At 38.0% G+C, this 22,284-nt stretch overlaps 4 protein-coding genes across 4 annotated transcripts; 3 read left to right on the top strand and 1 right to left on the bottom strand.

Annotated features, from left to right (window-relative positions):
* Positions 1 to 108: 108 nt before the first annotated feature.
* On the bottom strand, positions 109 to 9,274 carry LOC145463183 (uncharacterized). The gene is made up of 15 exons (XM_081446908.1): positions 8,885 to 9,274; positions 7,456 to 7,492; positions 6,939 to 7,097; positions 6,508 to 6,583; positions 6,178 to 6,259; positions 5,998 to 6,066; positions 5,655 to 5,803; positions 5,222 to 5,325; positions 4,616 to 4,650; positions 3,997 to 4,140; positions 3,162 to 3,292; positions 2,883 to 2,931; positions 2,569 to 2,623; positions 1,955 to 1,990; positions 109 to 1,190 (listed from the first exon to the last, which is right to left on the bottom strand). Exons 1-15 carry the CDS (start codon positions 9,089 to 9,091, stop codon positions 1,015 to 1,017), a joined length of 1,509 nt encoding a protein of 502 aa, XP_081303034.1. The 5' UTR covers positions 9,092 to 9,274; the 3' UTR covers positions 109 to 1,014.
* Positions 9,275 to 9,362: 88 nt separating this feature from the next.
* LOC145464489 (uncharacterized) lies at positions 9,363 to 17,005 on the top strand. The gene is made up of 7 exons (XM_081448401.1): positions 9,363 to 9,472; positions 9,980 to 10,075; positions 10,659 to 10,714; positions 11,098 to 11,154; positions 12,090 to 12,210; positions 12,459 to 12,625; positions 15,111 to 17,005. Exons 1-7 carry the CDS (start codon positions 9,415 to 9,417, stop codon positions 15,207 to 15,209), a joined length of 654 nt encoding a protein of 217 aa, XP_081304527.1. The 5' UTR covers positions 9,363 to 9,414; the 3' UTR covers positions 15,210 to 17,005.
* A 9-nt stretch (positions 17,006 to 17,014) lies between these two features.
* Positions 17,015 to 18,137, top strand: LOC145464488 (bis(5'-nucleosyl)-tetraphosphatase PrpE [asymmetrical]-like). The gene has a single exon (XM_081448400.1). It carries the CDS (start codon positions 17,228 to 17,230, stop codon positions 18,125 to 18,127), a length of 900 nt encoding a protein of 299 aa, XP_081304526.1. The 5' UTR covers positions 17,015 to 17,227; the 3' UTR covers positions 18,128 to 18,137.
* A 2,743-nt stretch (positions 18,138 to 20,880) lies between these two features.
* LOC145463746 (protein CFDP2-like) lies at positions 20,881 to 21,720 on the top strand. Its single transcript, XM_081447532.1, has one exon. The coding sequence runs from the start codon at positions 20,881 to 20,883 to the stop codon at positions 21,718 to 21,720; it is 840 nt and encodes a 279-aa protein (XP_081303658.1).
* Positions 21,721 to 22,284: the final 564 nt, after the last annotated feature.

A 22,284-nucleotide genomic window follows, 5' to 3' on the forward strand; every position in this document is an offset into this window, starting at 1 on the left:
TTCAGTAGCAGCCTATTATATTTGTTGGTTATATAGCTGGATATCGGTACTTCACTGATTGGACGTTCAATTAAGTGTTCTTCATTTTGAAATACTCATAACAGACCTTTTCTTGTGCCAGAATGTATAATTGTCCATTTTGTACCATGTGAGGTAAAAAAAAGGTGCAGTCTGCATATGAGCCAAGTGGCCCATCAGGCCGGAACTTATCTCAGTTTCTGTAGCATGAAGTGGCTAGGAGTATTTCTACTCCCACCTGGATGGGATGCCAGTCCATCGCAGGGTTACCTCCAGCATTACGTTTGCCAGTACCCATTTATGCATCTGGGTCGAGAGAGGCACTGTGAGAGTAACATGTCTTGCCCAAGAACACAACGGAATGTCCTTGGCTAGGGTTCAAACCCGGACCGCTCGATCTGGAGACAAGCTCACTAACCATGAGACCACCGTGCCTCCCACACTATGTGAGATAACTGGAGAATGTTTGACATTTAATCACATGCACACGAATCAGGGGCTTCATTGACATTTTCAGCAAGAGGACAACTGATTTTCACAGGTGGGCAAGACCAGTTGAACTGAAATTCTAAGAAAGAAAAACTTTCCTCTAGATGGTCAAACCAGTCAGGCAAAATCTTCCTCACAACCAGTCAATTTGCCCAGTGCCAGGCCCTTCATAAAACCCCTGACATGAATGAAGACTGTGCATGCAGAGACATGGTCATGGTCACCTGCACCACAGGTTTGGCTTGACATGCAACAAGAAAAGAATATTGCACAACGAAAACCCACCAAAGAGGGAGACTAGGAAACTGAGATAAAATGGTAGAAGTCGGATTGTTGTCAAAAAATGCAAATATTTATTCAAACACTGGGCTAGCTGTCAATGGTGAAAGATAACAGGTTGATTTTAGTTGTTTCACAGCATTCATTTTATATTATGACACTCATCTGTTAGTTTTGCAGTTGACTGCACCAGATTAGAGAGAATACTAAATTGATTATGCAGCTTATCTAAGATGATGTCTTCTTAGCATCATTGTGATATTTGAGGACATCTTTATACTGTGATGGTGTCTGGTTAGCTTGAGCTTGATGCCATTCTGACCATATGTCAGACGATAATTCTGCTAGGCGCTTTTTACGTTTTATTTCTTTGTACTTCATCTCAATCTGATCAGCGATCAATGCTGTGAGAAAGAACACAAGAGGACTAAAGTTAGCTTTTCCGAAATGAGACAAAGCAAAAAATATCTATGAACCAGTTTCTAGTTGGTTTCAGTAAGCCAAAGTCTTCTATGAGATAATATTCAGTGTGGCACAGCAGAGTTGACCGGCAAGGAAAAGTAGTCTAATTACTGTTTTAATTGCCACAATTATAGAAAGCAATTCTAAACTTGCGTTACAATTTATACTAAGATGCAATTTTTGGTCAAAATCCATTTTAGCCCAGCATATGTGTCACTGTGTTCTATTAAGCAATTAGATTACGAGCTCGAGATTTCTATTGCGTGATTGTTGACGAGGATGCACTATCATGCATGGAAATCGAGAGCGAATAATCTAATTGTTTTAGTATAAATCTACAAGTTGTTCAAAACTTTATCTAAATCCTCTTCACAGACACTTTGAAAATGCCAAGAAGCAGCTGTCATTTTGTTAACAAGGGTACACTGCTACTCACTATCTATCACAGAATAGATAGTGAGTAGTGTAGCCAATCAGAGAACGGCATTTGTGATAGAATGCTAGTAGATTTATACTTACAGATGACACACATAGTAAATGATGAGGGAACCTATCACATTTGCGATTTTTATAGTCCATACTCGCTACAGTCTACTCTGTCCTTTCCTATAACAGAAATCATTACACTTCACATGTACAAGTCAGATTGAAAAAATATAACTAGATTGTGACAAAAGCCACCAATACAAAACAGAAGACAACCTACTTTCTTTGCAGTGACTGACTGTCAAGGACACACGACCTGAAATCAAGAGAAACAATTAATCAATCATTTATTTATTCACCTGACCAGACATGACAAAATAATAAGATCAAATAAGAAGAGAAAATTCTCAGAGTAAGAAATAGCAAGGAGGCCTTTAAGGGTTAATCAGTGGACAGATCCATCTTTTCTAATTGTAGTCTACTTACATTGTTAAATATATTCTGTCAAGTGTACACCAAATTATAAACCTGTACTGTGCAGTGCAGGCTCAGTATTTCTTTGCTAAATGCTTGACAGCTGTCTTGTATTTTTGAAGGAGAGTAAGGTTGGTGAGAGAATGAAATTTCTATGGTGGTTTGGTAAACAATCGCCAGCTCATAACACTAGCTTGCACTCCCTTATAAGACGCCTGCACTGCAGGTTACCTAAGTGATTTGATAATCACATCTGGATAAAACAACTACCCCTCTAAATCATAACAGTTGAGAATGTTTGGTTTATATAACCTAAGCTTGACTCTATGCTACTCTTCCTGCTGTTGAGTAAGGTGACAGAAGGCTTAATCCAGCTCTAATAAGCTATTCTAACAAGAAATTCAAATTAACTACCCTTACCTGAGACAGATTTCAAAAGATTTACAGCCCTCTCATGATCAAGCCCCTCCAAACTCTAAAAAACATTTTAAAAATGGTGTGAATCTAAAAGCATATTAAGTAGTTCATATTGTGTGATCGTCTGGGTCAGTGTGATTATTTTTATCATAATCTGCACTTGATTATGAAAGGGCGAGTGGTGAGAATGTGGTTATACAATAACAGCTATTTCAAACTCACAGCAGAAAGCAACCTAAAACCAACAGCCAAATATGGCATATGGCATAAAAAAAATTTTAACATGCTGCTTAAAAAGTGGAAAATGTAGGCCTTACTCTGTCATTTACAGCAAGAATCTTGTCACCAACAGATAATCCCCCATGTCTGCAAGAGGAACAACAAACAAATTCCACTTCAATACTCAGTCTGGTAACAATAACAAATCCTTCCAAGATAATATAGTTGAAAGGTCTGGAGGTCAGCTTATCCCTTACTGCATGACTTGTGATCACAATATTAACATTATAACTATGGTAGTGTACTGGCCACTAGCAAAGTCAATCCTTGGAAAACCTGCTTGTTGGGGCTCATCTGGTACGGTAACCACTCCCTACCTGTCTGCAACACCCCCAGGCACTATGTGTGAAATAAACACAGGGGTTGTATAGTGAAACACAAGCCACTTCTCATTCTGTTTTGTCTTCTTTTCACCTCCTCTTATGTGAAAACCAAAGCTCTCCTCTCCCTAAGGATAACACAAAATGTGATATCAGGTGCTTTTCACTCTAGTCTACAAACTTATGCGAAAAGGTTCTTGGAGCTTCCATTCACACTTAAGAGGGCATGGGATTTATAAGCTGTTGTACAAACCTACTACTTCAGATGAATATTGCCACTCTTACACAGCCTACTATACATGACAAGGTGATACTTTCTTATAAATTAAATTTAAAGATTATCATTCTCAGATGACACATCTAAATATTGTGGCTAAACATAAAACAATAGTTTCAAATTCATAAGCTAGCTATTATTACACTTTTGCTATAATCACAATTATATCTTCAAAGATTTTTGAAGTAATGAAATTTGGTGTTGCTGTATAATTTATTATCTGTGCTGTTAAATGTCAAATATGACTAGTCATGCCACTCCACTCAAGACCTACCATGGGCATAGTTCTTCCCAAACAAATAATTCTTGTGTGCTGGTAACTCAACACATGAGAAAGAATGCTGACTGGAGTGTATGCATCAGTTGTCCCTCTAATAATGTATGATGCAACAGCCTGTCCCAAACTTGACATAGTTTGGTGTATAAAATTTCATGTGCTGCACCAAACTGATTCAAATTATGCTCTTCTGCTGTACATAATTCATTAGTTAGGTCTAGCGCAAGAGTGGAGCAGTATCTGGACATGCCTGATAGGCATTACACAAATCACTGTACCTTGTCCAGTTCCACAACTCGCTGTTCAGCAACAGTCAAACCAAAATCGATGTTTGCCTCTGTTACAAAATCATCCCGGTCAAGTACTAACTGAAACTTGTTGAATTCATCTGGGTAATGCTTTGTAAGAGCTTCTTGGCATGCCTGTAATGTGAATTTAATGCCTTGTACAACATCTAATGTAAGGTACACACTCCATTCAATAGGCCATCTTTGTTTTCTTGGTATTAGAACCAGCTTGCAATTATGGCAGTTTATGGGAATATAATAAATTTAACAGCTTCATTTCATTTGCATTTGAAAAGATTAGCTTGTATTCCCTTTCATTTCAATCTAATCCAGTTCGGTCAGAGAATACAAAAATGGCCCACTGCAAAATGCTTTCCATAAATAAATCATTATACAAAATGCCAACATTTGTGGCAGCTGATACATTGCACATGTCATTTTTCTATTTCCTTTATTAAGCTTACATAGCTTATTATAAAATTGCAGGTTAACATACCTTTTTCTCTGCCAAGGATAGCGAGTGGCGAGTGGCTGATACATTGTACATGTCATTTTTCTATTTCCTTTATTAAGCTTACATAGCTTATTATAAAATTGCAGGTCAACATACCTTTTTCTCTGCCAAGGATAGCGAGTGGCAGACCCCTAAAACAGGCAATAAAATGTTAAACCATTAGGACAGTCTAACAAGTGAGGTTTTTAACCCCAAATTACTTGATACACCTTTTTTGGTTGAATCAGAATGTACATGAATCATGTGATGTGTCTTCAAACATTACAACTGCATAACTCCCTACGATAAAAAGAGCTTCAACAATGAGCATGCATATGATAAGATCATGGCATCTTCAGGCCATGTTCAGTCATGAATATGTCTCATTGACCAGAGTGATACTGAAAGAAATTTAGAAACCTGCTCCAAATACATGTACTGTGGTCATTTAAACATAAATGGGACAACAAGCAACTTGTGAAGCCTTTTTTAATGTAATCATTTATTGCTTTCCATAACAAATATAACAAATACAAAATATTACTGTTAAAAATAGTGAAGTATTTGTGCAATAGAAAGGAACTACTTATTTTCCTGTCAGAAGTATCTAATGATTTCTTGTTGCCTCCATGAAGTCTTGTAACACCCTAGTTTAAACCTTTATAGCCATGTTTCATGGCTGATGGTGGTAACATAGAGAGATGTAAGTCAGTGGAATCATACCTTGACTTAGTACTTCACTTTTTTCACCTCGTATAACACTGACAGAATAGATGAATGGATTGTTCAGATGAAGATGAGATTTGCTCTTCTCTTTGGAATCAAGTCTAGAAACAACACAAAATAAACCTATTTTTATTTCAATCAAAAGTTGGAAATTTATCAAAAACTTAATGTTAGTTACTTTACAAAACCTTTTTCAATGTTCTGTAATCTTATTGGTCAGTTTTGTTTTAGAGACCTTGTTAACTGAAGTCACACTGTGACAACAGTAGACAAAATTTACAACAAATAACTGACAATATTATTCACTGCAAGTTTTCTTAGATTACTAATATAATGAAACAAACAAACAGACAAACAAATATCAGTCTTTTTCGACAGCATTCAGGATTCACAAAAACTAAAAAAGCACAGCCAAACAAATGATGCTTACTTTGTCTTCAAGGGAAAGTGTCCTACCATATCTGATATACACTGAAGAATGAACTTTGGGTGTTGCAGTTTTATGAGCTCCTCAATCTTATCATTTGTCAGTTCCGGTACAAGATGCGACCTTACAAATGCATCTGCTTTTTCAGGACTCTAACAAAAAAGAAGAAAAATTCACAATGAGAGAACTGGTTACTTCACTTTCATGGAGTCACAACAGTTCAAAAGATCAACATTCCTTGAGCATGGTTGTCTCACTTTAGAAAATTAAAATACCAGCCAAAAACATTTCTGAAATATGCCATCAGTTAACATGACCCTGATGACATATGTACTGCTTTACTGACCTCATGAGTATACACTGCTCCAACTAGAGCTAATACAGTTTGCCTCTGCATCAGTTCATGTGGTTGTCTCTAAAACAAAAACAGTATAGAATTGTACAATTTCTGTCTCTGTTTCATTTGCAGAGTGCAACTCCAGCTACCAAAAAGCAAAAAATTGACATTTATATGTGATAAACTCACAGAAAAAAGAGTCTTTCCTTTGATATTCCACTCCACTGCTTTCTGCAATACATAATCATCTAACAAAGCATTCTGTATATCCCTGCAACAAATGATCTGAATTAATTATACTACAACTTTCTTGAGTATAATGCAATAATAATATTATTAATTCTTATTAATATAAACTGAGTTATGTCATGTTTCACTCATTCTGCCCATGACGGAAGGACCTATGTTAAGCTGTCTTGTTTGAAAGCAAGGTGACCACATGTGTGAAAACAGGTCTTGTGATAAGCTTATTATTCACCACGTAGTAAGTAAATTCACATGACTCTCTACTAGTCTTACCAGATCTGTAATGCTGAAAGTTCAGGAAAGTTGTGATAAAGATACTCTGTGATACACTTTCTTGTGGTCTGTGCACCTAAAGAGACATATTTCAGTCAGAGCTCAAAACAAATAAGTTACAACAAATGAACTTAACACAGCTTATAGAAGCCAATTGAAAAAAAGTGCTGAGAAAACCTTGAAAGTATTGAGTAAAAAACCCATCTCATGCTTAGCTGTTACCAAGAAAGCTTTGCTAACAAATTGATAATATTAAGGTACAAAGATAAAGCTAAGTACGTTCTCTTGCCAGTAACATTAGCAGTCTTTTAGGGTAAAATTAATATAAATCACAGTAAACTGTATATTTATAACTTACAAACTTACAGTTTCCTACAAGGGGAAGAAATATCTATGTATAATTAGAATTATTTGTCAACTTTAAGTCTTACCAAGAAAAGCCAGTTTTTCGTTACATTCATGAGGTTCCATAAGTTTGTCAGCATTTGCTATCAGGTATGACTCGTGAGTGAAAGCAGCCAAAAGGTCTTTTACATCTGGGATGTTTACATTGAGTTTTGTGGAAAATGAAACAATATTTTCCCTGAAATCTGTTAAAAGAGAAAAATGCTGAAATCAGGCAAGTATTTAAGTTAACATTTAATACTTTGATCACAAATCTACAAACCCCTTGGTTCATGCATGTACATCTTTACAACAGTGGTGCACTTGCCAAAAAAACTTTTGATACTACTTCGTTCACAGGCTCACAACACAAAATATAGAACTGTAAAGGTAACAATCTGTGTATGAAGCTTTGGTCAACACTGATATTCTAGTACTCCATACTTATTGTCATATAACATGTACTTCTTGCTGTGTTTGGTTCTCAGAATCTGTTACTATATGCTTAAGTGGGTGGTCAATTGTTCCACACTGTGCAAAGATTGCTTTTAACATAATAAATACCTGTGTTGCTTAAAAGAGTTTGAGGAGTTTCTACATCCTAGAAAATAAAATTAAAAAGCTTTGTTTAGCTTTGCTTTGTTTGTAGTAATTAGTGTCTTTAGCAGGCTTTATTATATCTCTCAGTTAGTATGCGCGTTATGATTGGTCAATTTAGTGGACTGTCCTCTACTGCACGGCCCGCTAAAATTTAAAGCTGTGTTTGTTGCCAAAATGTTTCGTGATTTATCGCGAAGTGCTCTTAACTTTTTAGCAATTACAAGTTTAAAACTTTCTCTTACTTCTGAAACTGTGTATTAAAACCTGCTAATAACTTGAGAGTCACTTAACAACGGTTTCAAACTGACTTGTATTGCTTTTGAGGTGTGACAAAAAATTTGAACCATTCCACGTGAATAGAAATCATTCTTGAACCTGTCAGACACACAGAAGAGATATAATATATATGTTACTAACCTTATTTTCTTGGTCGGTACTGTAAAGTACGGATCCTTGTTTTTTCCCCCTTCAATTTATGGCCCAAGCGCCTGGGCCATAAATTGATGGGAAAAAACTTGGTCTGAAACTTACAGTATGGCCCTTGAACTCGGTTAGTAAGAGGTATGTATTGAAATATATATAATACACCATTATCCTGGCATGATGTCTACCATTAGAGGGTGGTAAATATACCTGATTTATAACTTCTTAGACCAAATCTAATGTTTAATTAATCAAACTTAACTGAACTTAATCAATCTTAACCAAACTTAATCAAACGATTTGGCTCAATTGACAGAAAGTTTGGCACTCAAAAACAATCAGACCCTTGCAGTAAAATCGAAGTAGTCAAATGCAATTGAACTTCGATTGAGTTTGACTAATTTGAATGGTCAAAGTTGGAATATAACATCTGATTTTAAATGGGAGTTATATGAGACAAATGTGGATATTTTCCTGAATGTTCTTGTTTTTCTACAGTGTCTTATGAAGAAAGTTGCACTGTTGAACTAGCTTTGTTTAACTTCACTGCATTGCATGGTAAGAGAGATTTTTCAATGTCCAATGAAGTTCAACTGGGTTCAACTAAGTAAAGAAATTAAACACAATCAAACTCACACACAAATGTTTTGGTTTGATTTTGTTTCATCGCTGAACTCAATCAAAAACAATCATTCCACAAAGTTTGATTGCATTCAAGCTGTAAAAAAACACATATATTTTGGTCTGAAATAGGGCAAGGGCTTTCCCAAATTCTGAGAAGTTAATGCACCCTCCTCTGCCAGCCCCGCCCCCGGGACAATTCCCTTGAAGGTTCTAGGTGAGATCACCCATCAGGAGCATTGACTGAAAAAAAAAAAAAAAAGAAAACTTAAACATTTTTTCTCGTATTAGGACCACCAAGGTAACGAGCTGTCTTCTATATATAGAAGCTATCATGACTTGTACATACCGGATACTTTTCGGTGCAAAACCAGGACTTTTGTGTCTTTTTCACGTCAGACCTGTATCTCTGTAACAAGTCACAACTTACACACCAGGACGATGCTGATGCGGGGCGTACAAGCGATTTACTAAATAAGTCATTTGCAAGTGCCCTTAGAAAAAATGTCCTTGCCAGTGGAAATAAAGTTCTTGAAGAAAATATTACAGAGCTCATATTGTCGAAACACCGACTCCCTAGTGATTACTCTGCAAAGTTAACCAGTAAATATGCCCTTAAACTTGTTGGTGTGAAAAAGGTGTCTTCGCAAAGGAGAATTTTAGCAAAGCACAGGGTAAAACGGGCATAAAACACGTGGTTACGGCCGGCTCCACAGTGCCGCCATGTTGACTGCCATGTTGAAAAAAGTAGCTACAAGTGATGAGTACCCAGTCCTCGCTCCACTTATTGGTGCCTGCGTTGTCCCGCAGGTCGTGCAGGAGTGCAGGCGTGCAGGACATTGTGCAGGACAAAGTGCAGTAAAAGATGGGGTAGCTGCTATGGAGCAAACGGCCCACAGAAAAGAAGATGTGCTCCTTTTTGTGCCCAACCTAATAGGTCAGATATTTCTTCTTTCTTCTAGTTTTGCCTTTTTAACTTTTTACCTTTCTAAATTTTTAAATTTTTAAATCTTACAGGACCCCTTTGATAATAGTACTTTATAGTACTGATGGGTTAATCCTGTCTAAAGATTCGTTATTATTATTTATTTTTATTCTCGTCTCCATTGATTTTAGCCCTATGTGATCACGATCTGTTTTGTAAAAGGTGCGTTAGGTGTAAACTGAAAGAAAGACAATGGCAATTATGTAACACTTCGTGTAACCAAAAAATTACAAGCTGCCAAAATGATCTCCTTCTATCAGAGGTATTGATATCAATATAACCAGAAGCAGGCACGGTTCCTTCCTTCTTTAGATTTTTAGGCGGAGGGAAAATATGTTTCTCAGTACACCCAGGTACACCCTGTCCCACAAGCTTGAGATAAAAGTGAAAATCTTCGTGATACTCATTGAATTCTACTTGTTTTGTATAAAAACTAATGTCTATCTTTTGTCTCTAAAGGTTACGTACGTCTTGTCCTTTTACTAGCATCCTGGATATTCTTTACCAATCCAGTCCTTTTCCTGTCTTTTTACACCTCATCAATCTTACTGGATGGTGAGAGCTGTGTACATTGTGATTCTTAAATAAGCTTACATATTTGCTTGACACGAATTCATGATATTTTCTAAGCTGCATGTTTGCCAGATCAGCTCAGTTTGTGTTATCACAGGAGCCCAAATCAAAGCATCAAGTCTGGTGACGACCCCATACTTGATGAACCTCAGGGTGATGGGTTGGGGGGGGGGGGGGAACTCCCTGTAACAAATGGAATATATTGGAAGGCTCTCCCTGAAAGGGTTACCTTTTTCAGGCTGGATGTATATAGAATGGTAGGATTTTAACTAGTTGAAGTATAGAAAAGAGTAGAAAACCTGTCTCTCAAGTAGTAACGGACTTCAGCAAAATGTTTGATACAGGTGTGTTGGTGATAAGGAGTTACAAAGGCCATTTATGGGTTTGAATTAAACAATTTAGAGATTTCTTTTAGGGTGAAATTTTCTGGTGGACTTTTTTTGGGTAGAGAGGTTTCTAAAGGATTTTTTTTAGAATAAATAAGAGTATACTGTAGTATGTGGAAGGGGTTACATTTTCTGTGCAAGATCTTTCATATAGATTCACTATTATTATTTTATTTCAGGTCTTGATGGAATTTTAGCACGGCAGTTAAACCAAACATCTGCATTTGGAGCCTGGGTACTGAAATTTCTTTGATTCAATTTCATCTTCAACTAAATAATGTCAATGTCGTGGTTTTCTCTCATAACTTCTTGAGAGCTAAAAAGCTCTCAAAATTAAATTGCAAAAATTGATGTTGTTCCCTTTGAAGCAGAACCAGGTTAAGTCAGTAGATTGAATTGATGGGTCAGGTCTATATTGGTACAAATGAACTTGAACCCAGTTTTTCAAACTGTCATGACTAAGCTGAGCTTGTAGCAACAGATAAACAAGAGCTTTCCCTTCTGTTGTGCTAAATGTCTCTCAATTTTGCCTTGACCTAAGTATGTCCTGAAAATCGACATGTACTGGGTGCAGCGGGGTTATTTATTCATTTTTTGTACAGTTTGTTCTTTTTATAGTTAGATGTTGTTATTGACAATCTTGGCAGAGGAATGCTGTGGACCTTACTTTATAAAGTAATTGTTACTTTGTTGTTGATGATATTTTCAATGTTAATGATATTAATGTAATGTTAGCCCCCAGGGGAGGGGAAGCATATTTAGAGGGAGACTTTGCCTAAAGGGGGTAGCTTTTTCAGGCTGAAGGTGTATAAAAGAGTACGGAAGGCTGTCATATTTAAAAGGGCCATTCCAAATAACTCAACAGATGCACCAAATGTTTCAACAATCGATATCTTTTAAGGGGTTAGTGGAGTGAAAAGTTTAGAGAAGGGATGGAGCATTTCTGTTGTTACTGTGTGAAAGGGCTACCATTTTATAATAGAAAGTCTATAAATGGTTCCTGTTCCGATCAAAAATGATGTAATTATATGATTAGTGAGGGTTGAACCTCAGCTGGAGTCCCCCTGTATAAAACTGTGTTGAGTAATCCCTCAGGGATGTTAGCCATTAGTGAGCTTGCTTTGTATCAAGTGGCAATGTTCACCCTAACCAACTGAAAAGGCATTGTATTCAAGAGGTTAGAGTATGTAAATATTGGAAAAAAATTAATGTTTACCAACTTCTGCCCATGTTTTGATTTTGCTTTTCTAGTGGTAGTGTCAGACCTCTTTGAAAGGCAGGGGCTCCAAACTTTTTCTGGCCCTTTGGGCCTTAAATTAACACCATCACCCCCCATCCAAATATTTTGGCCCTTTGGGTCTTGAGTATTTTTGCATATAACAAGGGCCCCAGGCCCCTTCCTTGGATCTACCACTGTTGTTTGACCAGTTGCTAGTATACAGCCATTGATTCAACTGTTGGCATGAATGAATTCTCTTTTTTTTAAATAAAAGAAGTCTAATACATGTGTAAGTTTCTATAATTTCTTAATGACTCACTCGTTTAGATGTTATCTGAGTGTGTAGCAGCAAATATCCAATATTAAAAATCTTCTCACTTGTTCTTGACAGTGGGCATACTTTATTAGTGCATTCGAGTGGTTGGTATTTGTGTGCACACATACACTAGGAGCACAGTGGAAGAGTACCAAAACAAATCCTCCTTCATGGGTTCAAACTGTCATGGCTAATGGTATGTTGTTTCCAGACATGTTCATGAATATGTTATAGTTGAACTTCTCCAAAAAGCCACTTTTGTTGTGGGAAGGTTACCTTTAAATATCTTAAAGATAAAGTAGTCATGCCTATAACTTTTATATATGGGAGTTTTCCCCTGCCCCCCCCCCCCCCTACCACCCCCAATCCTGTTTGTTTAGCTTTGACATAATAATCTTGATTGATCATCATATTTCAAATTAGTTTCTTTAATTCACTTGTCAGGATTTAAAACACCAGCAGGAGTGTTTGCTGTGAGTGGCCTGCATGTGCTACCTGTGTGGCTATATGGACTCAAGTCACACCTGTGGACACCGTTCATGTCACACCATTTACAATTGGGAGTGACTGGTGTTTTAGTTTCTGGCAGAGCTCTTTGTATGGCTGTTGAAGTAAGTTTGATGATAAGTTGCAGGAATCACAATGAGAAGACCTCTTAACTGGTTTGTTCTTCTGTGGCTTGAAGTTGAGCTGAAACTCTCATAAGGTCATTAAGAGGATAGGTTTACTCACTCTCTTTCCTCTTACCAATTTCCCTAAGCAAATCAAGTGAACTGCACCATACTAACTTTGGTCAAATGAGGAAGGAGTACGTGTATTCTAAGCTAATTATATAACAACTAGTTGTACCTATTGGTAAATGCCAACAAACAAATGAACCATTGTCAATGAGGATAATGGTTGTTTAGCAAGTATTTTACGTATACATCAATGTAACCTATGACTCTGGGAGAAGTACTTTATTTATTTGTAAACCCAAGTGAGCCTCTCTGAACAAACGGAATGAACTGATAACTTCACGTAGACACGCAAACAAATTTCTCCTGAAAAATGCTAAATCTTAAATTTTATAAATTTTATAAATTTTATAGCTTCACTTGTCACAAAATTTTATAGCTTATCTTGTCACGCAATAGTAACGGAGTTTATTTATTTTTAATCTCCTACTTTCCATTGTTTTGTAAAAACGTTCACTTATTGTAGCTATCATATTTCCAACAGTTATGTGCGTACTTCAAATCAGTGTTACGATGTAATTTCGCATTTGACAATTTTATCTGATGAGTGCTGCCCACAAGTTGTGTAGTACCAAACTAGATACAGTCAAACCTCCCATAAGCGACCACCCAAAATGTCAAGCCTAGGTGGTCGTTTATATGAGGTGGTCGCTTACGAGAGCTTAGACCATACTGGGTCAAAATTTTGCCTCATTAGCATATGGTAACTGCAGAGACTTACCCTGTGTTTTAAATGCTTTATTCATTGGAAAAGTTAATTTCGAGAAAAAATCTGATTCTTCCCGTCTAGACATTTCCATCCCCTGTACTATCCAGGAACGCGACAATGTTAGAACACCTTATTATCCAGTTTCCACTCTATTATCTGTTAAGTGCTCGTCTACGGGAGGTTAAAAACAAAAGAAAATTTCAAACTTTTAGCTCTATAAGTGGTCGTGGTCGCTTATGAGAGCTGGTCATCTACAAGAGGTTCCAAATATAGTAATTTGACTTGAAAACTTTTGGTATTTTGGAAAACTGGTCGTACCCTGGTCCCAGAGGTTTTTCTTGATTTTTCTTATTTTCGGGAAGCGGCTAACACAAGTCGCGAATAAAATTCTTGCCGCTTTGCGACTTGTGTTTTCACTGCTTTGCGGCTCTCTTGCAGCTCTCTCATGCAGAGAAAAATAAAGAAAAACCTCTCGGACCAGGGTAAACTGGTCACTGAGTAGAGGTGGTCGCAACTGGAGGTTTGACTGTAGTAATAAAATGCCAAGTCAAATCTACGTTTGATCAGTTCGTCATCTGTTATATATATGTGTAGATGTACTGAATTGTTGCCAAGGAAAGGACAGACATGAAATGGTTTTGGTAGAATTTAATTTATATTTGTTTGAAATGTTTAAAATTTGAGCAATTCTAAATAATGTTTTGGTTTTGTCATGGACAAATTTTTTCAGCTTTGGCATACTATATATTAAAGTTTGGTCTCCTCACATGGGCATGGTTGTTCAAAAAACCAGATACTTGGCAGTCAAGAATTTTAAACCACGAGCTAGTACTTGACTATTATGAATGTTTTATTGTTTAAATTCATATCTATTATGAACACACTTTTTTTAAAAAAACTGGCCGTCGAATATTGAAGAAGCTACTTTTTAACAGTAGCTTAGCCAACAGTTCTAAGAACTTCAATTCTCTGCAGTCACTCAGTACCTATTGACAATGTCACGCAACCTGGGGTGAACTTTCGTTGTGTTATGTGCTTCCATGCCAAGGTGGTGAATCCTATGGTATTTATACACAGAGGTCAAGCAGTCTCAGCAGGTTTGAATGGAAATTATGGTGGAAAAACGAAAATAATTTCTGACTGCTGGGTAAACAGTCAATTGAGAAATGCCCATGAGTCACACAAAGCTTGGACAATTTGTGACTTGGAAACCCAAAAATTGGCTCGTCCCAAATGTCAACAACATCGGCCTACATCCTGATATGACCAAAAAATCTCACAGCACCGGAAATGTTCACTTACGCAAAATCGAGCTGAGAAAATCTGAGAACTTTTCTGGGTAACCTGCTGCATAAACCTCCAGACTATGTATGTTGCTTTATAGCTGCCTCCTCGTCAGACTCGTGTTTTCGCCTGTCTGACTTGTTGGCAATAATGTATCCTGTTTGTTTCTTATGGTTACTGTATAGACTAATTTATACAAGATTTGTTTACAATACTCATGCTTAAATTAAGTTCATTGTAAGAAAGAACTCTGCAACATCCGTTCCAATGAAGAGTAAATAATAACTATAGATATGTGTTCAAATATTAGAATATTGATCAGTACTTGTTATGACACTCCTGCTCATAAAAATACTTTTTTGATAGGTTTGGTTTATTACAAGCCACATAAAAGATCTGCTAGCAGATCATGAACAGAAAGTACCATCACCAAGTGCAGATCCCTTGATTGAAGATGCTACCTAGAGATACATGCTAAAGTTCTACTACACCAAAATGGCATGATGAAATCTTGGTTTGGCTGGATGGCTGAAATTGAGCATACCTGATGCACTGAAACATGCCTCATGTTTTACACTTTCATACCTGTTACTATTATAAAGGAGATGTGATAAACAGTTTATGCCATCATTTTTGTAACATGCACCTAGAAGTTGCAAAGGAAGGCAGCTGCAGCCTTAACTAAATGTGAAATGAATGTTAATATACTTGACCTACAAGCAAAAAATGCTATATGGTGCAAAAGAATTAAAGGCCAAAACGAAAAGCCTATTACTGGTAAGTGCTGTACTGTGGTGACAACCTCCTGGGATAAGGCCAGAAAGAAGCATAAATAGGCCATTTTGGTATTTTTGGTAAACTTTAGACTGGAAGTAGCTTGCAACTGAGGCTAATGTGGGAAGTTTTTTTGTTTTATACCGAGAATGAAAAATGGCCTATTGTACCATTAATAAGCCATTGTGGAGAAAAATGTAGAAGTCAATGGTTTAAGAGAAAGTATTTTAATTTTATTTAGATATTTTACTGACTTTAATGGTTATCACAACTATTAAAAACTTGAAAAGGATGTTAATTAGTCCATAACACTTGGAATTTTGAAATTTAGTAGTAGCTCTCAAATGTTGCCTGCCCTGGGCAAGTGTTAGTTTACTCTTCTTTTTATTGAGTCAACAGGCGACATGCCTGAACCCTTACCCATTGGGCAAGTGAGAATGAAAAGTCACTTGCCTTGCAAAAAAAATTACTTGTCCCATATGACTGGATGGCACTTGCTTTACTGGGACAGAATTAATGGGTTATTGTAGAAAGATGACCTATCTAGGGAGCTGGCCATTAGTAGAGGCTCATCCTGGGAGGCTCAGCTCCTGGTAGGGGTACTTCTGGGTTAAATAGGTTGTGCAGCCCCGAAGGGTAATGGTTTTTCAGCTGTTTTGGTCATAAATAGGGTATCAATTTTGGCCATTTTGGTCATAAGTAGGGTATGGTCTTTGCACTCTAGTCTTAAATTGGGTGTGTTTTTAAGGTGAAACTACGTTTTCATCATTATTGATAAGACCATCAACAAAAGCCCTTCACAAATTATGTTTATGGGAATTTAACATTGGGCCTGAACTAAGGAACTAATAATAAGTCAGGTCTGAAACCGGGTATTGATTTAAGGATCATGTCATAAATAGGGTATTGAATTTTTGGTCACGTCATAAATAGGGCAGAGAAAATTGCAGATTTTGGTCATAAGAAGAGTGAGGGTTTTGGGAAGTGGGCCACACAACCCCACCCAGTTTTTGTGGGAGTACCCACCCCGAGGCTCAGCTGTATATCTCACAGTAATTGTTAAATTATCTGCAACTGACAAATCAGTTGTATGCTGTAGAAATGCTAGGGGTGGTAAAGGTGTTCTTGAGATTTTTGAATGTGCCTTGTCAAATGATCTTTCCTCCCTTTGGCCTCGTCAGTCTGGCTACTTTTGACATAATTTTTTTACAAAAAAAATGTCTTACAAGAAAATCAATACAGCTCCTGGCTCCAATTGTTGAAAGGGTGGATACAGCTATCCATTACACAGCCACAGAATAGTGATTTAATCTGTAGCATTAGATATGAAAAGAAATAGATGTCCAAATATTAGCAAATAGTTGTACAAACCTTGTGCTACTTTTTCAACCAAATATCAGTAGTAGATCCATACTAATTCTGAGCAGCTCACACAAGTTTTCCCGTGCTTTGATTTGGCGAAATCGGAATGTATTTGCATGGAGTTCAAATTGTCCTGAGTCTGACTCCTCTGTGATTGGCCAAAGTGATTACTTTGGTCTTGGTTTTACAATACTTAGTTGAAAAGCATTCTTTAACCCAACATTTTATACATGGTCAATTTGTGGAAAAGTCGCTAAATTTAGTGATGTTGTTGCTTAGTTCGTGTCAAAAAAGCGAAGCAAAATGTTATAGGCAATCCTGATTGTGCCATATATAAAGGATATTTCATGACGCTTATATCACATATTAGACATGTTGGACACGGAAGAATCATGGCTGGGTTGATGAATTTTGCTCTGAAAATCCTCGTCGACTTTTTTGATAAATTCGGTCTCGTTTACAAAAGAAATGTTGGAACCTTCTTAAGCTACAAGCTTGGTAAAGGCCACACAGTAACCCTTCCTCCGTCAACACCACATTTGACGATAAGTCCTACTTTTCTTGAAGGCAAGAGAGTTCTTTTCGTGGGAGATGTTCATGGTTGTTTCGACGAGCTCAAAGAGTTGTACGATAAATGTGCATATCCTGGCACGGATATTGTTGTAGTCTACGTGGGTGACCTTGTGTACAAAGGTCCGAAGACTTTGGATGTAATTCGCTTTGTGAGAGAGACCGGCTCGTTCTCTGTCAGAGGGAATCATGAACAGTCGATTTTAACAGAAATCCTTCATAAAAGAAGAAACGAACCCGTTAGAGATAAACGGAGAATTGTTTACGACCTAACCCTGGAGGATGAAGAATTCTTGGAAAATCTTCCCTTCACGATAAGCATTCCTTCGTTGAATGTGCTGGTAGTTCATGGTGGTTTGCTGCCAGGGGTACCCCTGACGGAGCAAGACCCCTTGGGTATGATCTTCATCAGAAACTATAACCCAGAGAAATTTCAAGGAACGGCGAGCACAGGCGATGGTTTTGCTTGGGCGTCCGTATGGAATGGTCCCCAACATGTTGTATTTGGACATGATGCTCGGCGGGGGCTTCAGTTGCATGCACATGCAACTGGTATTGACACTGGATGTGTATATGGTAATCATTTGACTGGTATTCTGGTGGAGGATGGGGTATGGAACAACAGAAAATTAATCCAAGTCAAAGCAAAAGAAAAGTACACCCCAAAAGAAAGCTGAAATACTTTGTCTTGACATGCATTTTTCTGTGAAATTGACTTAAACTTGTGTTTCCACAAATGAGAAGGTTGATCAAACCACAGTGATAATGTTATATATGTTAGCAATTTATTCATCTCTCATCTGATTGCTCTTCCCTTGTGGAACAATGATATGGGGCGGCGAGGACTCCCATATAAAAAGGACAGGGTGTTCATCTGAAAATGTTTTGAAATGAACCCCTAGGAGGAACCAAGATCCTGTTTTGTGGGCGTGGCGTGGAGTGGCTTGAAACTTTTTTCACCCCTAAGAGGTACCAATTCTAAAAAAAAAAAATCATGTCCTGTCATATTTCTTTTCGGTTTGATACCCTAAAAGGTACCACAAAAACTCCTGCTGTGGACCTTTTGAGACTAAACACTCTAAGAGGCACCAAATCCGTTTTTTAAACACCTGAAAGGTATGATGAGCACCCCCTTCATCCTTTTAATGGGATTCTTCCCCGGTTTTTTTGTGAACATGCTGTTGTTATTCAATCTGGGTATTGGGTATCAATTAAAATGTTAAAAACAGAAACATCGACACATGAACCCTCTTCCCCAAGGCACAGGACTTGCCTACTTTGTACCTAGATGCCTCTCGTTTTGCAAAGAAAGCAGAATGGGCTAGATAAGTTGGTCAATGGCCAAGATGTGTTCTTTATTCAGCCAACAAAGTCTGGAAAATTTGAATCATGTGGTGCCAGAATGTCAGAGTCAGCAAAGAGAGGGAGCTAAGGAGGCAAAAGTCAAATTGAGGTATTGTTTGTGAAGGAAAGCGACACCAGTCTCTGGTGATGCCTAACAAAAATATCTTTTCAAAGCCAACACAAACCAAACTAGTAAAAGATTCAAGGCAAATTACAGGGTGTCAACTTAACAGCGGAAACCATGTAGACCTACATGTGACCTTCGACAAAACATTTGGTACACCCCACCACAGTCCAACAGCTTTGCTCTACTTAAGGTGGCCGAACACAATTTTCACGCATGCTCTCACTTATGTGATTCAGTGTGCGTCAATACAGTGATCATTTTATTTGGTCAATGCCTGTGCTATCTGCTATTTTGTGTTCAAAATTGAACACAGCATATTTATGGTTTTAGTCTTTTATTAGAAATATATGTAACAAAAGGTAATGATGCAAAAAACCTAGCAATTCAAACTCTTTTCTTTGTTACCAAAAGAACCCAGTCAAATGCAGCACATGCGTAGCAAGTCAAAAATTATGACTGAAAGTGCGATAACTTTCTCAGAAACACGCCTATTTCTCGAGAACCAGTCATTCAAGTTTTACGAAAGTTGGCACGAAAATGCTTTGGGAGTATCCTAGATATTCCAGTTAACCTTCCGACAAGGGATAATTAACAATAATATTTGTCTGTTAAATTATTATTAAAATAGTGTTGACTTGTGGGCATCGTTACAAGCTTGTTGCATGCAAATGTTAAAGAAAATCTAATGACTAGATTTTCTGCAGATAAACAAAACCCATTTTAAAGGCCTGTTTATATTTATTCATGTTGCCATAGCAATGGCACATATGTCAGCTTAACTATCAAAAATCTGAAGTTTGCGTTGTTAACTTGCATGTGGCCATCTTTGGTGACCTAAGGATCAAGGGTTTTATAGAAAGAGGTGAATGAAACACAGGTATCAAAAATTGTGTTCAGTCTGGCACCTTGAAAGAAGCTTTTTCTTAGAACACAGCATGTAATGCCCTTCCACGGCATTAATGTGAAACAAAATAGGTTAAGACCATTTTTTTTTAATGGCAAAGTACAAAATTAATGTTTTGTGCTGTACGTGTCGTGGACCTGTCCAGGTTGTAATCAGATGACGTTTCCAGCAACCAGGAGCACCACATGAATTTCATCATGAATTTACCTTGCAGACATGCTTTGCCGCTCACGCATCCAGCCGTCTCTTCTTGGGGAGGAATGTAGACCAGACAAGAGAGCGCCATGGAAATCAAGCCTATATTTTCCTTAGAGTAAATTTTTTGCTGTAATTTATTCTTTATAATTGAATTGGGAGGTGTGACTACCTAGTAATAGTTTATTGGTACCCAGGATTCTGGACCATCAGCCAAGCTTTGAGCCCTGGCCATGTGTTGTGTTCTTGGATAAAACACTTTACTCTTACAATGCCTCTCTCTCTCTCTCTCTCTCTCTCTCTCTCTGTCTGGTTGGGGGAGTGCTGCTAGGACACTGAAACCTTTACCCTATACCCGGCACCAAAACCCCATTCCCTATCCCAGACTAGCTATTTTCCATGCAGAAACCTTTTTACAATAATTAGTCCAACATAAGCTAACTAAACCAACTCATACAAAGTCACTTCCGAGTTTTAAATTTCACTATTTATCACTGGTAAAGAAGCCTGTTTTAAACTAAATTATTTAAAGACTGGCCACTTTCCGGTAAGTTATACCCTATTCTTGACAAAAACTGTCTGATTTCTATACCCTAATTCAGACTAATGGGGAACAGCACAACTACTTGCCTAACTCCAAATGAGAATTTTATCACATGGGAGGATGGGTTAATGACCAAAAGGAAGCCTGTTCTCCGATAGAGTCGTTGGCTACACCCAAATCTACTATGAAGATAGAAACGTGGAACGTCCGAATGATGTACTGAATAGGGAAAACAGCAGTTGTAGCAAGAGAGATCAGGAAATACGACATCGATATACTGGGAATCAGTGAATGCAGATGGGCTGGTTTTGGGCATATGAGGGTACAAACAGGTGAAACGTTGCTGCACTCAGGAAGGGACGATGATGCACACCTGAGCGGTGTAGCCATGTTGTTGAGTAGGAAGGCAGCCAGCTGTTTAATTTCTTGGTCACCTGTGAATGATCGAATTATCACTGCATGGTTCAACTCGCATTATATGAGAACTAGCATTGTCCAAGTGTATGCTCCCACAAACGACGCTGAGGAAGAGGCAAAAGATGTCTTCTATGAGCAGGTACAAAAAGTCCTTGACAAAATCCCAAAACATGATATAGTGATCCTGATGGGGGATTGGAATGCGAAGGTTGGAGATCAACAAGATGGTGAAGGAGTGGTGGGCCACCACGGACTGTATGGGGAGAGGTCAGAAAATGGGGAATGCTTCCTTGAACTGTGCGCAAGCAACAATATGGTCATCACAACCACTTTGTTTCCCCATAAGGATATCCACAAGCACACATGGGTATCACCAGACGCCCGCACCAAGAACCAGATCGATTATATGGCCGTGTGTGGAAAGTTTAGATCAGTACTAGACACCTGTGCATTTTGTGAAGCCGATGTCAACAGCGATCACCACCTAGTCATCGCAAAGATCAAGTTGCGGTTGTGCAGAGTTGAGAAGAACAAAAACAGATTAAGGAAGTACAACACCGCCAAGCTCAAAGTGCCTGAGGTGGCACAGAGTTTTAAAATCGAACTTCGGGACAGATTTAGCTGCCTAGCAGATGATGAGGCCAATAACAGTGATGATCATGCTCAAGATGTGGAAAATGACTGGAAGAAGATCAAGCAAACTTACCAAAAAACAGCTGAAAAGGTTCTGGGGTTTTAGTCAAGGTCAAACAAACCATGGATCAGTGCTGAGAGCTGGAAGAAAATAGATGACAGGAAAGAGTTGAAAAGGAAAATGGATTCCACCAGATCAGAAAGGGTCAGGGAGCAGCTCAGAAATGCATATTCAATCAAAAACAAGGAGGTGAAGAAACAGCTCAAGAAAGACAAGAATGACTGGGTAGAGAAGGTCGCCAAGGAAGCACAGAAAGCTGCAGAGCAGGGCCACCTTAAAACAGTTTATGACACTACCAGGAAACTGTCAACCAAGAAGGGCAAGACCATGGATATGATAAAGAGCAAAGAGGGAGTGCTGCTGACAAAACAAGATGAAATTCAAAAATGATGGAAGGAGCATTTCCTTGAAGTCTTGAATTGTCCAGCACCTGAAGATACAGGAGAGTTTGATGACCAGGATGTAATTCCTGAATCTGAAGCAATTATTGACGTTGATGCACCAACAAAGGCTGAAATCTATGCAGCCTTTAAGGAGATGAAGAACAGAACTGCTGGGGGGGGGGGGTTGATAGTTTGACCGTTGAGATTCTAAAGGCAGATTTGGAAA

The sequence above is a fragment of the Orbicella franksi genome, chromosome 12 (assembly GCF_964199315.1).
Source record: "Orbicella franksi chromosome 12, jaOrbFran1.1, whole genome shotgun sequence".
In the NCBI taxonomy this organism is placed as follows: Eukaryota; Metazoa; Cnidaria; class Anthozoa; order Scleractinia; family Merulinidae; genus Orbicella; species Orbicella franksi.

What these genes read in the sequence shown, in the direction of transcription:
- LOC145464489 (XM_081448401.1), top strand. Translation starts at nt 9,415, where the DNA reads ATGGAGCAAACGGCCCACAGAAAAGAAGATGTGCTCCTTTTTGTGCCC. An exon ending in TCAAACTGTCATGGCTAATG is followed by an intron (nt 12,211 to 12,458) that starts GTATGTTGTTTC and finishes TTCACTTGTCAG; the next exon opens with GATTTAAAACACCAGCAGGA. An exon ending in CTCTTTGTATGGCTGTTGAA is followed by an intron (nt 12,626 to 15,110) that starts GTAAGTTTGATG and finishes CTTTTTTGATAG; the next exon opens with GTTTGGTTTATTACAAGCCA.
- LOC145463746 (XM_081447532.1), top strand. Translation starts at nt 20,881, where the DNA reads ATGAGGGTACAAACAGGTGAAACGTTGCTGCACTCAGGAAGGGACGAT.
- LOC145464488 (XM_081448400.1), top strand. Translation starts at nt 17,228, where the DNA reads ATGACGCTTATATCACATATTAGACATGTTGGACACGGAAGAATCATG.
- LOC145463183 (XM_081446908.1), bottom strand. Translation starts at nt 9,091, where the DNA reads ATGAGCTCTGTAATATTTTCTTCAAGAACTTTATTTCCACTGGCAAGG. An exon ending in CTTTCAGCATTACAGATCTG is followed by an intron (nt 6,260 to 6,507) that starts GTAAGACTAGTA and finishes CATTTGTTGCAG; the next exon opens with GGATATACAGAATGCTTTGT. An exon ending in AAGGAAAGACTCTTTTTTCT is followed by an intron (nt 6,067 to 6,177) that starts GTGAGTTTATCA and finishes TTTTTGTTTTAG; the next exon opens with AGACAACCACATGAACTGAT.